This window comes from Polypterus senegalus, chromosome 12 (genome assembly GCF_016835505.1).
Source record: "Polypterus senegalus isolate Bchr_013 chromosome 12, ASM1683550v1, whole genome shotgun sequence".
Classification (NCBI taxonomy): Eukaryota; Metazoa; Chordata; class Cladistia; order Polypteriformes; family Polypteridae; genus Polypterus; species Polypterus senegalus.
Window position 1 is genome coordinate 83,852,535 of NC_053165.1, and position 14,710 is coordinate 83,867,244.

The 14,710-nt window shown below is 39.7% G+C and overlaps 1 protein-coding gene across 2 annotated transcripts in view; it reads right to left on the reverse strand.

The window, feature by feature from the left end:
- lrrk1 (leucine-rich repeat kinase 1) overlaps positions 1 to 14,710 on the reverse strand; it is a 126,559-nt gene that overhangs the window by 41,389 nt on the left and 70,460 nt on the right. For both annotated transcript variants that reach the window (XM_039772700.1, XM_039772701.1), the window contains exons 16-18: positions 11,876 to 12,040; positions 11,232 to 11,404; positions 3,465 to 3,585 (exon numbers count right to left, since the gene is read on the reverse strand). In XM_039772700.1, coding sequence (XP_039628634.1) covers positions 3,465 to 3,585; positions 11,232 to 11,404; positions 11,876 to 12,040 — 459 coding nt within the window. The remainder of the gene's footprint in view (positions 1 to 3,464; positions 3,586 to 11,231; positions 11,405 to 11,875; positions 12,041 to 14,710) is intronic.

Below are 14,710 nucleotides of genomic sequence, written 5' to 3' on the forward strand. Positions count from 1 at the left end.
TTGTGGATGCTGGCCCGGACACAGACAGAAGGACATCTTATGTTCACCCAACACACGTTTATTTATAATATTTACAAATTTTTGTGCACCCCAGTGCCTCCAGCACCGATTCCCCCAATGTCCAGGTCACACAGTTCCAGTGCCTTTCTCCTGGCTGCCTCTAGTCCTCCCTCCAGCTCCGTCCTCTTCCACCAGACTTCTGCCAATGACTGGAGGGAGGTGGCCCCTTAAATGGGAACCCGGATGGGCTCCAGCTGCTTCCCGGCATTCGTTCATAGCCACACCCCAGTGTGGCAGAAGTGCCGGCTGCGCATCCGGAAGCCGTCCAGGTGTCCCCTGTCATCTTCCCCCCAGCACTTCCTGGTGTGGCGGAAGTGCTGGGCTCCCGGGATATTCCGGCACCGGGGCGCCGCCTGGCGGTGGCCACGGGTCCCTACAGGGCTGGGCTTCCAAGCCCTTTACCCAAGGCCCACAACATAACCAGGACGGACGCCCCCTCGCAGTCTGGAGGAGGCACAAGCCCTCCTCCGGTCCTCCTGGGCGTCCTGGCTGGGCTCCACAATATATATATATATATATATATATATATATATATATATATATATATATATATATATATATATATATATATATATATATATATAGATGAGTATCAGAGGTGGGTAGTAACGAGTTACATTTAATCCGTTTCATTTACTTGAATAACTTTTAAAAAAAAAAATTTGTACTTCTCAAGAGTAGTTTTACTGCACCATACTTTTTACTTTTACTTGAGTACATTTGTGAAGAAGAAACTCTACTCTCACTCCGTTACATTGGGCAACACTCGACTAGTTACTTTTTTTCCATTAGATAAAGTCTGACAGACAATTTTCAATCTGCTCTGTGTAGCGTATGCTGTCAAGTTGCCTACTCGTTTCCATTGCGTCTCCTGCTCTGACGACAGGTTTTGGATGTTCCCCACATCAAGGCGCTGCAGCTTTGAGAACAGATGTTGCATTTTTCGTTTAAAAGCATTAACTGAGCTAATCATATTGACCATATTGGTTTTCTCTTTTCCTTGCCGCTGTAAATTAAGCTCATTCAACATGTTGGTCAGATCGTTAAGTTGCTTGTATTCTGCATGTTTAATGACAAGGAGGAACTCCTTTTTCTCCGGCCAGGGGTCTTGAAATCTCAGCAGGAATTTCTCCCTAGCCATCTGCCTCAACGAAGGCCTCTTTTATCATCTCTTCATCTTGGAAGGACTTCTTATGCTTAATGATCGAGTGACTCACCCAGAACGATGCTTCAGTGGGTCTGCCTTTGCTTTTGAATTCAGCTGAGTGAAAAATGACAGCTGTCCGATTAACTTCAATTTTAGTTCCCTCTCCTTTCTCTCTCAGATCGCTTTTTGGAAGGAAGTCAGTTTTGTAGTTTTTATGAACAGTTTGAAAGTGGCCTTTCCACATTTTCCGTCTTTGGAATAGCAATGATAGATTGACAGATCAGACAAACGCACTTTGATTGTGACATTGTGAGAGAAAAAAAGTCCTCTTCCAATTCCACATCCAGCCCATCACCAACAATTTTTTTTGAAATCCCTTCTTTAGTCGATATAAATTGGAAGGCTAACTAGATCACTTAGATAGCCGGAGTTTTGCAGTAGCTTGCGCGTTTTTCGTGTGTGCGGGATGACCAGTGTGTTAGAAGACAAGAGATCTCGGACTGGCCACCTTGTATGTCATTCAAGTGGCAAATGCCATAGGGAGGATATATGATACCTGCACTCCCTTTCCGATCTACCGGTCGATCATGATCGACGCATTGGGCAACCCTGGTGTACATTCTAAACATCTAAATTAATAAGTGCTCAATCACAATCACTTTATAAACCACATACTCTGCCGTGTACCTGTTCTCCTCTGTGGAGGAGAATAGACGGCACAAATTAGTCAAGTAATCTGTGCAAACACACACACGTTGCACCAATTTGTAATTACCATTATGGTGTTTCGCTTCAGCATGGATAAAAAAATAGCTTTCAAGATGGTAATAGTAAGAGGATGACGATTTTCATTGGATCCTTTCACCCATACAAGGCAAGTAAATTCTTGAGTTATCATTCCTAACACATTTACTTGAATTTGCATTTTTACATGTATCAAGAAACTCCACTTTGTCCAGGCGGTTTCCTATGCCAATAACATTCACAAATGCAAGTCTTATTCTATCTAAGTGGATGCAGATCCTGAAAACTGCTGGAGGCCCATGACCTTCAACTTTTCTGTCTAAAATAAGCTATTCTGATGAGCAGTAATAAAATTCTGTATTTGTTCTGTTTAATATGAATAGAATAAAAGACACAAAGATGTACTGTAGTTCATTTTTACTTTTACTGACATCTCTACCTTTCCATTTTTTTCTGATGATTTCTAGGACCCCGGGCTTACACAACTAGTATTAAATAAAAATGAAAGACCAAAGGATTGAACATTCCCTACTGTTGGCACACGTGTCCCTTTCAGTCCCACACAGTTTTCACCTGTGCACACAAAACATACAGCATATGACGACAACTATGTTCTGTGTCATGGCGCTCTACTCCTGTGTGCCCTCATTAGCTGTGTGTTTAGAACTTTAAACAAGGCCAAAATCTGCTTATGTTACTTCATCTTGGCCACTGGAATGAAACTTCCATCAATTGTCACTGTCACAAAAATACTCTGTAAAATAAGAGGAGTTTAGAGGAATGAGCAAATGATTACCTTCTGATTAAAGAAATTCTAAGCATCCAAGGAACTGCCAGTTTTCTACTATACTTCATCTTGTAACTTTTCAAGTCACTACTCTATTTAAAAGAAATCACTTGCAAAAAACTTCACAAACAGGTTTATGATAAATTGGCTCTGCAATAAAAGTCTGCTTTCTTTACTGTAGTCAATAAAGTACATTACTATAAAAGTAAACTCTAGGCCTGTTCCAATGCCCCATCCCAGTATCTGGCTGTGGCTATTTCAATCTCTTTAACGGAAAACCAAAGTGCCAGTAATGAGGGAAGCCACAGCATGTAACCAACTCCCACTGTGACTCGTCATCTATTTCTCCGTGTTATCTGGTGCAAGTAAACAGATTTTTCCACACAAACTATTTCATTTAGCTCCTACTAATATCATATATCTCATCGCAGCATGATTTAAGACAATATGCAACTCTGTCATTATTTCTGGAATAAACAAATATCTATCCATGGTTTAACAAAATCATTACTTAAAATAAGTGTGTATTATCTAGTAAGGGGAACACCCAATCTTGCTTATTAAATTTAACACAAAGCTGAATTACACTAGAGCTTGACGCTAAAAACAAACAAAAAAAAACAAAACTTCAAAACACCTTTAAAAATATTCATCACAGTGTATTTGTCCACATGAGATAAAATAATCCCGTCACCTGACTCATTCAGTTTGTTTAGAAACACTCACCAGTCTCCCCACAAATCTGTATGACCCTGAAGTGTTGGACATATCTTTTACACAGCAGGAAGCCTGGAAGATCAACCTTCTCAAATTATCGAGGCCCTCCAGTGTTTTGCAAGAGACCTCACTAGAAATTAAAAGAGAACAAGGAAAGTTGATCAGCTGAAAATCAAGATTGACAAAACTCATTCAGTCCACTTGGCACATACAGTACCAGCCACACTGGTTTGGAATAATACAAAGACAAGAAATGACTCCTTCATCCACTAGCATATAGGATGGGTGGTCTGTAAAGGTTCCAATGATTGCAGTTTCTAAAACAAGCCTGCATGAAATGGGTTCCTTGTGGAATAACAAAGTCCTTGCCCACAATACAGTTTTAGTTTTCTGCCCACTCCAAACTGCATCAGGGCTGTAATTAGCTGGAAAAAAATGGACTGATGATTCCTTTAGAACTGTTGTTAACAGCATGAACATAAACGTGGATATTTACAGAGTACAAAAAAAAAAAAAACACATAAATACACCCCCCTCCAGTGTTTACTGCTTTGGATATAGTCAATTACTTTTTCAAATAGTAGAACTGGATATTTTAAAACTTCTGTAATAAATAGTGACATCCTACACACATTCTACAACTTTGAGATGGCCAGAGTGGTGTGCTGGGCTGGTAACATCACCTCAAGAGAGGCCCACCGAATCAACATGCTAATTAAAAGGGCAGGCTCATTTATGGAGGTAGTAGAGGAAGAGGAGGAGGAGGGAATGAAAACAAAACTGAGCGCCATTATGAACCATGCTGCACATCCTCTCTCTGACACACTACCACTGTAGACTTTCTGCCAACAAATTATTCAGCAGAAGTGTGTAAAGAGACACGACTAGGGACTCCTTTATATCAACAGTGATATGATCTGTATGAGTGCCTCACTGGGACTGAGACTATTTTTTTAGTCATTCTGGCCTCTGTTCAAACTGTAGTATGTGCATATGTCAGCCAGTCAGTCAAATTCTAACCTGCTTAGTCTTGAACAGGGTCACTATCCCAGCTGGCATATGGAGCAAGGCAGGAACAAACCCTGGACTGGGTGCCAGTCGACCACAGGGCCAGGTGTGTGTATATGGATATATTTATTTATTAAGTTTCTGTAGAAAGCCAAATACAATTCTGTCTTGTATGTATGTATGCATCTATACTAATAAAATGCAAAGCCCTGACTGACTGACTCATCACTAATTCTCCAACTTCCCGTGTAGGTAGAAGGCTGAAATTTGGCAGGCTCATTCCTTACAGCTTACTTACAAAAGTTAAGCAGGTTGTATTTCAAAATTCTACGCGCAATGGTCGACAATGTCCGCCATGTTAAACTTTCTTATTTATGGCCCCATCTTCACGAAATTTGGTAAGCAGCTTCCCTGTGGTAACTGAAACCAATGTACATGCTTATTTCGGTGGTATGACGCCACTGTCGCCCGCCATATTGAACTTTCCAACGGTCTTTGTTACCTATGGGCCCATCTTCAAGAAATTTGGTATGCGGGTTCCTAATGACAACTGAATCCGATTTACGTACATATATACGTCCATAGCCTGCAGCTCGGTCACCGTGTGAGGTGGCGTTGGGTCCCCATCCCACGCCTCTCACGTTGTTGGCTGCCTGCCTATATAAGGCCGTCTGTCGCTCCGGTCTCTTCATTCCCTTCCTTGCTTCACCACGGTATTCATGGCTCCCTGCTGATAACTGCAGTCTTTTTATTTAATTCACGGCTTCTCCGCTGTTTTATTGTTCGTTTATTACGATTATAGTTATTGTGTAGGTATTTTAGACTTACTTTACATTGTTCAGGTACTCATTTCTTTTATCATTCCAACCGTACCACCATTAACATGTCTATCGAGGTGATCACCATCGATCAAAGAACTGTCACTTACCGAGTGGTTTCCATGCCCGGAGATGGCGCCTGCCTTTTCCATTCTCTGTGTTACATATTGCACGGCCATATCAGGCTCACTCTTGATATCCGGAGGAACATTGTGTCTTATGTATTGAATGACTGGACAGGTTCAAGGTGTGGACTGATGACGGTACAGGAGATAATTAGACTACACAGGAGCACTAGAAGAGTGAAATGCTTAAGCCCTTCACCTATGGGTCTGCATGTGAGTTGATGGCTGCCGCTGAATTGTTCGGTTGTCACTTTCAAATGTACCGGAATGGCCAAATATTTTACACAAACCGCCAATGCCTCTTAAACATCTCAGATTGACAGGTGACGATTTCAGTAGTGGACACTTTGATGTTTATGAATGTTTAAACTCTCAAAAGCTGGATGTGAAGTTATCGATGAAACCGGTTGTGTGCTTACAACGCTTGACAGATGCCGAATGTCACTTCAACACAAGTCATGTAAATACTGTCGTAATTGAAACAAACCATGAAAGTCAAACCGATTATGACAGCAGCAACTTTTTACATGGCCAACTGTACGCTGCATGCTCAAGAGTAAGCTCAGCACATATCTTGGTCATATTACAACCGGAAGGCTGAACTGACAATGTGGTATACAAAGAGATCATTAACAAATAATTATTGGTATATTTTCCCTCAGTTTAAAAAAAGTTTACTTTTCTTCTTAATAAAAATTTTAAGGCAGTACTTTGCCGCTGCGAAGCGCAGGTATTTTGCTAGTGTATGTATATAGTTTAACATCTTGACTTTTTTGTCAACACCATAATATTCTAACAAGTTGGAGTTTTTGGGGCAATTGAACCACAAAAGAAACATCAGGTCCCAAGGTTTTCTAACATCTATTCACAACCTTGTAATGAAAGTGAACGTGGCAGTATTAAGTAGTGTACTTCACTGTGTGTGTATTTTGCATGTTGGCAGTCACTCCAAAGTTTTTAAGTAAAAAATAATATATATTTTAATTTTTATATACAAAAGTATTTAATTTAAAGTATTTAATAATTACATTGAGTATTGCATTCCCTACATGCCTGGTACCTTGGCACCATTTTCATTAAGCTATTAAGATCAAGCAGATGCACTGCTTTTTAAAAAAAATGTCTAATTTTAATTACATTCCTGCTAGCTTTCTGAGGATTCAGTGCTTATCTGTTGTAAAAAGTGCCTTAACCAACCACCCAATTTTCAGCATTAAAATTTCTAACAGTCATGCACCCATGGGGCTATTAAAAGATTGATTAATCAAAGCAATATTCAAAGACATTAAAGAACAGCATTGTATTTATACCAATATTATCCCACACTGTTGTCCATATTTTTTGCTCCCACAATATTGCGATTGTAGCCAGAAGCACAACTTCTATTACTCTTGGTACTATCACGGCACAACACATAGCATTACCAGATGAAAATTATTCAATTTATAGACACCGAAAAGAAAACAAACATGCAACTGCTCTATTTCTTTATGTGAAGACTACAAGATCTGCTGCAATCGAAATTTTTAAATAAGTGAAAGCAGTCTGAAAATAGCTATTTCTGAAAAGAGAAATCCCATTTTAATCCTTAAGTAAATTTGCCTACTCAGCCATCCCATTTTCTGTCCCCTTATCTTAATGTAAAACTTAAGTATAAGAACAAAAAATGGAAGTAAACCCATAACAACAACAAAAAAAAAAAAATGGAAAAACTTTAAGAGTGACACTGAGGTTGGCTTCCAGTTCAATATACAGTATGAAGCTTATGTAATTATTAGAATAAATACAATACTCTCTTTATAAATCTTTATATATAATACGCTACTGTGGCTGTCCATTTGTCTGTCTGGGATTTTAAATCACCTGTAGCTCGCACACCGTTTGAACGATTGACCTGAAATTTGGCACACATATACTACGTGATGTCTACTATCTGATTTCGGGGTGATGATTTACCTCCAAGGTTATTCCTCTTTTTATTTTTAATTTGTTTTATTGTAGAATCAACTCTCGACGTGCGGTGCTGTGTATGCATACAGGCGCCGTTCTCATTTTCCACCACCTTTGCCGTCACTTCCCCTAACTCTTCATATGTGAAATCATTCTTGAGGCAGATTGAAGACTTAAGTGCCAGCTTAAGTGAAAAATGAAAGAAAACATACTAAGTAATTGCAACACAAACACTGACTTAATCAGTTTTAACGCGAAAAGATGCCGATGAAAGAAGAGAAGCAGCGGGCCACTAGGGTGGAGAGAAGAAGAGCTGCTCAGGAAGAAGCGAGCGCATCAACCTCTGAGCAAACGAATGCTAAACAGAGAAAGAGAAAGAAAGACGATGAAAACTAGGAGTGCTCAAGTCAGGTGTATTCACTGCACATTCTCGCTAAGTACGCCGTTACTGGTAAATAATAAATCCCAGACTAGAACAGGAGTAAGATTATATCATTGATTCAAAGAAAAAACATTTCTGTATGCATTTCCAATATATTACAATATAGGAATTTTTTGTGTGTCTACAGAATATCCTCTTTTGTGATTACTGCATGAACACCACCAATTGAGACTTCACTTTCTAAAAGAAAACGCCTTCTGCTTATTCTTTAAAGCTTTAAGATTACATTTCTGGGTCTTTCATCCCCATTTTTGTGAGAGCAGGTACTTTTATATTGTAGCCAAACAAAAACAAACAAACAAACAAACCAAAGACGACTGATGTGACTTTTTACTCAGATTCTCACAACTTTACGCACACGAGGGTCCTCCGATTAAACATTTAGAGCCAAAACAATGGTAGCAGTTAAGACTTTGGACTTTCTAGACAAATCCCACTACTGCCACTGTGCGCCCCTGATCAAGTCACTTTACCTGCCTGTGGTCCAACTGGAACCAATGGTATCTCTCAAATGTTTTAGGTCACCTTGAATAAAAGCATCAGTCAAGTAAGTAAATAATAATTTTCAATAATCAGCTGTATTTTGTATCAGGCAAACATTTTTCTTCAGATTCAGACCGTTTTGCTATTTTATACAAAAGGAATAACAGATTTACATTTACACCATTTTAAAGTTGCAGTTATTTTTTTTTTTTGGTGATATGAATGTTGTCCGTTTCATCACAGTGTTGTTTAATATGCCAATCCCTGTTTTGGCAGCTGGGTCCATCTGTTCAAGCTTTTGGTGAGAAACCAGAGCCAAACGTAAGCCCGCTTTACAATAATAACAAGGCTCCTCTTCCTGGCATTTTATCCTGTGCCATCTAATTACACTGCCCTTTAGCTGCACAGTGATGTACATCAAAAGAGAGCCTTCTGTCATAAATAAAACAAATATTGTAATCCAGAAAGGTATTTAGACATGGCACATCTAATCCTATAAACCAGCCCTGCATCAAACGGGGACAAAGGGATAACTTTGTTCTTTTATGTAAAGTTGATCAGTTCTGCTTAAGCAGTAACAATCCATATCTTTGAAATACATCCCCATTAAATATTAGGAAGAGAAAGCATATGGCAATATATGTGCTATTGTAAGGATGGCTGATCGGCTTTGAGTTTAGCTACTAAGGGGATCTTATTAATACATCACTACTAATCTGGATGTGAGACGGGTGTCGCCATCAACATGTACACACATATACACTCTGACTAGCCGCAAATACAAGCTGTCAGATAAAAGTTCATGTAGTTACTTTGTGTAGAATACAAAACTGATCTTGTAAGGTTACTTGCCAAGTCACTGTCTGCGGTTTTGTTGTGGTAGGTTCCTAGGTGGTTGTATTCTCCCTGAACAAAATGCCCCCAAATGTTACACAACCTTTTGTATAACAAGATAGAGCACTTAAACAGGCCTCGAGACAACATTACACATTTGACATGTATTACAGTTAATGTGCCCAAAATACACCTGGCATCTACCCATTTTACTCTCTAGTTACAGGCTACACATGCACGTTTCAGAGAGTGCCACCACAGGCCCTCTCTTTAGCTACCTTATCAGTCTGCCGTGAACCCACATTTTATCTGTGGGCACCGCAAAGTGCAGAAAGGTCAGGAAACAGCAAAGAGCAGGTAGTCAGAGGACAGCCGGAGCTCGTACAGCAGGCCTAAGGCCTGGACTACAAAACAGCCTACCACAAACTCGCACGTCCTTGCTCTGTTAATTATCTGTCTGTTTTTGCAAGGCAATAATGTACAGCAAACAATCAAAGTGTGTAAAATCAAATTATACTTTTGTAAATTGTATGCCTGCTTAAACAAACACATTCCTTACTTTTATATTAAGAAATCCTGTGCTGTTTAGGAGGTCTTGTGCATAAAAAATAAAAATAAGCTCAGCTGTAAAACTGCATCTGAAGGTTCATTAAATAACAACAAGAAATATCCAAGCGGTCAGAGAAACCCCAAAACTAAAACTAAAGGCTCTCCAGAACGCCCTTGCTGTTTTTTTCAGCCCAAGTTGAACATTGACAACTCTGGAAGGTTAGCTTGAAGAAAAGCTTTTCTTTAAAAAAAAAAAAAATCTGTTTAGAACTTGGAAAAGATCGTCAGCATGATCCAATATGTAGGTGTTATTGACGAGTGTTTCAAAAAGAATTTTGGCAACTATTATAATTTAAAAAACCAAAACACACACTGCATACCAAAATAACATCACATTTTTAAGAGTGGATGTGAAGGCCTAAATGGTAATCACAAAATATTAGTATATGTTTACCCACAATTCAGATTACCTTATAACAATAATAATAATAAAATGGCTGAGCAGCCCTCCTTCAGCCTTAACGGCTCCCTCTTTACCTCCTGCCTGGCCGTTCCATCCTCAACATTCCTTTCCAGATGTACCCCTCATCTCTCCTCCCAAACCATCTGAATCTTGCCTTTCTCACTTGGCCACCAAAATGTCGTACCTGTGGTGTCCTTTGAAATACTCATTCCTAATCCTGTCTACCCACGTTACTCCAAGCGAAAACTGTAGCATCTTCCAACTCTGCCACTTCCAGCTCTGCCGCCTGTCTGTTCATTGGTGCCACCGTCTCCAACCCATACAGCATAGGTGGGTTTCAATACCGTTTCATAGACCTTCCCTTTCACTCTTCTATCACAAGTCACTCCTGCCACTCTTCTCCACCTGCTAGTCCACCTTGCCTGCACTCTTTTCCTTCACCTTTTTGCCGCACTCTCTGTTGCTCTGGACTGTTGAACCCAAGTATTTAAATTCGTCTAACTTCACCACCTCTGCTCCTTGCAGTCGCACCCTTCCATCACCTTCCCTCTCAGTCGTGCACTTGTACTCCATCTTACACTCCTATGGACTCTCATTCATTTCTCACCAGTGCATACCTCCACCTCTCCAGGTTCATCTCAAAGTGCCGTCTACCCTCACTACAGATCATAATGTCAACTGCGAACATTAAAGTCCATGGAGATGCCTGTCTGACCTCATCTGTCAACCTGTCCATCACCATTGCAAACAGGGAAGGGCTCAGAGCGGATCTTGGCTGTAATCCCACTCTCACCTTGAACCAGGATGTCATTCCTATGGCACACTTCACCGGAGTCACACTGACCTCATTCATATCCTGCACCACCCTTGCATACTTTTCTGCTACTGCAGGCGTCCTCAAACAGTACCTTAACTCCACTCTTGGCACCCCATCATACACTTTCTCTAAATCCACAAACACACAATGCTATTCCTTTTGACCTTCTCCGTACTTCTCCATCAACACTCTTAAAGCAAACATCACATCTGTAGTATTCTTTCCTGGAATGAAACCTTACTGCTGCTCACAGAATACGACAAATGAGTTAAAGAAAATATACTGACTGGAGATGCTTGCAGGTAATGTCGGGGTACCCAGTTGCTCTACTTCCAGATGGCGATCGACAAAGTGCCAGGACATAGGCCCGTAAAGTAGCAATCCTTTCGGTGCGGAACTTTGTGTCAATCAGGTCCAGGTGGGTTCCAACTACAAGCACTGCAGCATTTGGAGCTCTGGCCTAAACAAATAGAAAAAACACTTTACAGTTCCCAAGAACGGGTGCGTTCCACTCCTGCCTTCATTTAAAATTTCCTTCCACCTCTCAACCTAAATAACATTAAGATGTGGTGAGGATAATACAAGGTGTAGTATAACTTTCTCGAAAACCTATATAAATAACTGATAATTTGGTATTATATGTTTGAAGGTGTGATAACATCCTTTTTTAAAAATAATGCAGAAAATCAGAAAGGGTTCAGTACTTTTTCCCAGCTCTGTATGCACGAGGCATATCTTGAGGAACACGAGATTATCTAAAATGTTTAAGTGTAACTAACTGAAGCTACAGCATGCAGTGAAGGAACGCTTAGACAAAGTGCTGACCGAAATAGCACACAAGGTACCAACAGAAAAGCAGAAAAACAGCATCTTTGAAAAGAAGGACCCCAGGAGTTAAAAAAAAAAAAAGGCTGCTGCCCCCTTCTCATACCTCAATATTCAACAGCCACGACTGCAGGTTGGCAACTGCCTCCTCACCCATAGCCAAGTTCCACACAACTACATATAGAGCCTTGTCAGTGAAGAAGCACTGGTTGACGGTGGACATGCTGGCAGGTCCTCCAATGTCCCAAACACTGAACTCCACGGAATCAACCTGTTTATGTAATGGAAGAACACAAACACAATTTAAAAGAAAAAAAAAAAAAAAGTTTAGCGATTAGTTCTGTGGCTTAACTTGATAACATGACTACTTGTCTGTAAGAGATGGCTGCTGCTCTGTACTGTATACTGCTGGGGAAAGTGCTGTGGCAGGGTCACAATGTGACTGCAGAGACTCCGGTACACATGTTCACACCCCTGAACAGAATGTGACCACTTTTGTTGGGATGTCCGTTTTGTGTGTGAAGATACAACTCTGCGGACAGGGCAACTCAAAAATGAAGCTCGACAGTTTTAGAATAATAAAATCCTACAGTATAAGCAGATTGGTTTCAAGTCAAAGACTTCATCAGATCAGATAACGGTTTTGTGTTTTAAAAAAAAAGTGCCAGAGAGCTGGCTGAATCTTGGCTATCAAAAGAAAATGCCATTAACAGACATTTGGACATAAACCCAGCATATGCAAACTGAAGAACATCATGTTCATAATAAGTAAAACTTTATGACCTATTACCCCCCACCAACACACTGACTTAGCTCCCCCCACCTAATTTTGCTATATATTGCCTTTGATTCCTGTATGTCTAAGCATTATCCTCTGATGAAGGCTCCTGGCTTCCAGGGGCTGAAAGTTCAGGAATAAAAACTACTTTATGACACATGATCTATCTATTTTCTTCCTTTGTGGATCTCCAGCTGCAAATATGCAAACAGTATCACAGATCTTTGCTTCCGCTTCCATTATATATATATATATATATATATATATATACACACACACACACACATACTATAGAAAGTCATGTGTTGGACATGTCAGGGTTTCTACAGCAGTACGATAAGAATAATAAAGGAGATTAACCGAAGGCAGAAAATTATTTGTGGGGAGCTTCAGCCGAGATACTTGCCCATTTTATCGGGCACTGATATTTTAACCTCTAAATGTATGACCTGCTAGACACAATCAATTTTTCACAGTAATCTCACAAAAAGTCACTTCCATAGGTTAAATGACAATGACAGCAAAATGGTAACTAAAATGTAGCCAGGTGACTAGAACTCTGGATCTCTAGGACAAGGAAAAAGAGACCTTGACCTAAATAACAATGTAGACACCTATTCTGTAAATAGTTAAGAGAAGAAAAGACAGGAAAATGTATATATTGTCACACGTGTGTATGGGAGTGTGTTGGACGCTCTGCTCATGAGGTAAACTGCTTTGAGAGAGACATGTTTTCTAACCTCTGTTCCTCTTCCTGCCCTAGTGTGGAGGAGGAAGAGGAGCCCTCTGAAGAGCTGTGAAGACGCTTCCAGTCCATCCAGGAATTCTCAACCCTTCATCCCACTATATAAGACACAATGCAACTAGAAGTCGATGTACATTCATTGGACCACATCTGACAGAGCCAGATGCCCACAGAAGCAATCTTAAGCGGATCACTGAAATGAACCCAAAGACTTTCTTTTCTTTTAATTTATAAAGATTACTGCTGTATTAATTACATACATACACAAATCCACCTTGATTAAAGGATAAATGTCTGTGTGTACTGTATGGATGTCCATCCAGTTGCTATGTCTTTGGCATTCCAACAGAGGGCGCGTCACTAACATTTGTGTTAATGCATCTTATTACTATAAAGGTTTGTGATGTGCCCTCTGTTGGAATGACAAATGCAATGCATTTTATTACAAAATGCAATTAAAAAATAGATGGTGACACTCAAACATTAATGCAGAGGTCTACATTAATAACTTGGATATCAACCCACAAGTAGCACAGCTAGTACACTTGTGAAGCTATGTGGAGCCTCTAAAACTAGAAACATGTAAGCAACTAGAACAACATTTATTTATATAGCACATTTTCATACAAAAAAGTAGCTCAAGGTGCTTTACAAAATGAAGAACAGAAAAATAGAAGACACAATAAAAAATAAACATAAGTCAACATTAATTAACATAGAATAAGTAAGTTCGATGGCCAGGGTGGACAGAAAAAACAAAAAAAAACTCCAAAGGCTGGAGAAAAAAATAAAATCTGTAGGGGTTCCAGACCACGAGACCGCCCAGTCCCCTCTGGGCAATCTACCTAACATAAGTCAAACAGTCCTCTTTGTATTTAGGGTTTTCATGGAAGGAAATTATATATTATTATTACTATAGTTGTGTGTGTGCTTAAGTGTGCTCTGCCAAATGGACTGGCACTCTAATGAGGCTTGCTTTTCAACTTGCTTCTAGTGGTGCTGGGATGAACTCCTGCCCCTGCAACCTGAATTGGAAAAAATGGGTCAAAAATGAATGGATGAATAGAACAGTAACATCCAAACTCCATAACGAAACACATGTTTAAAACAATACATATATACACATACACACACACACACACACACACACGAAGATCAAAACTGTATTTTTTTTTCTAATGTGCTTTGCTTTTCTATTTATAAACATCTGTCTATATATAATTTGCATCAGTTTCTATAATGTCTCTACTCTATTCTTATTCCTAATTTCAGATGATTATGGCAGGAAAGCTTCAAAGCAGTGATACAGATGTTGAAGGAATACCTGGTTGTACCTGAAGACTAAGGTCAATCGAAATGGCTGTTTTCCCATCTTGGAAATTAAAAGTTTAGATAAATGAAGGCAATACACAAACTGA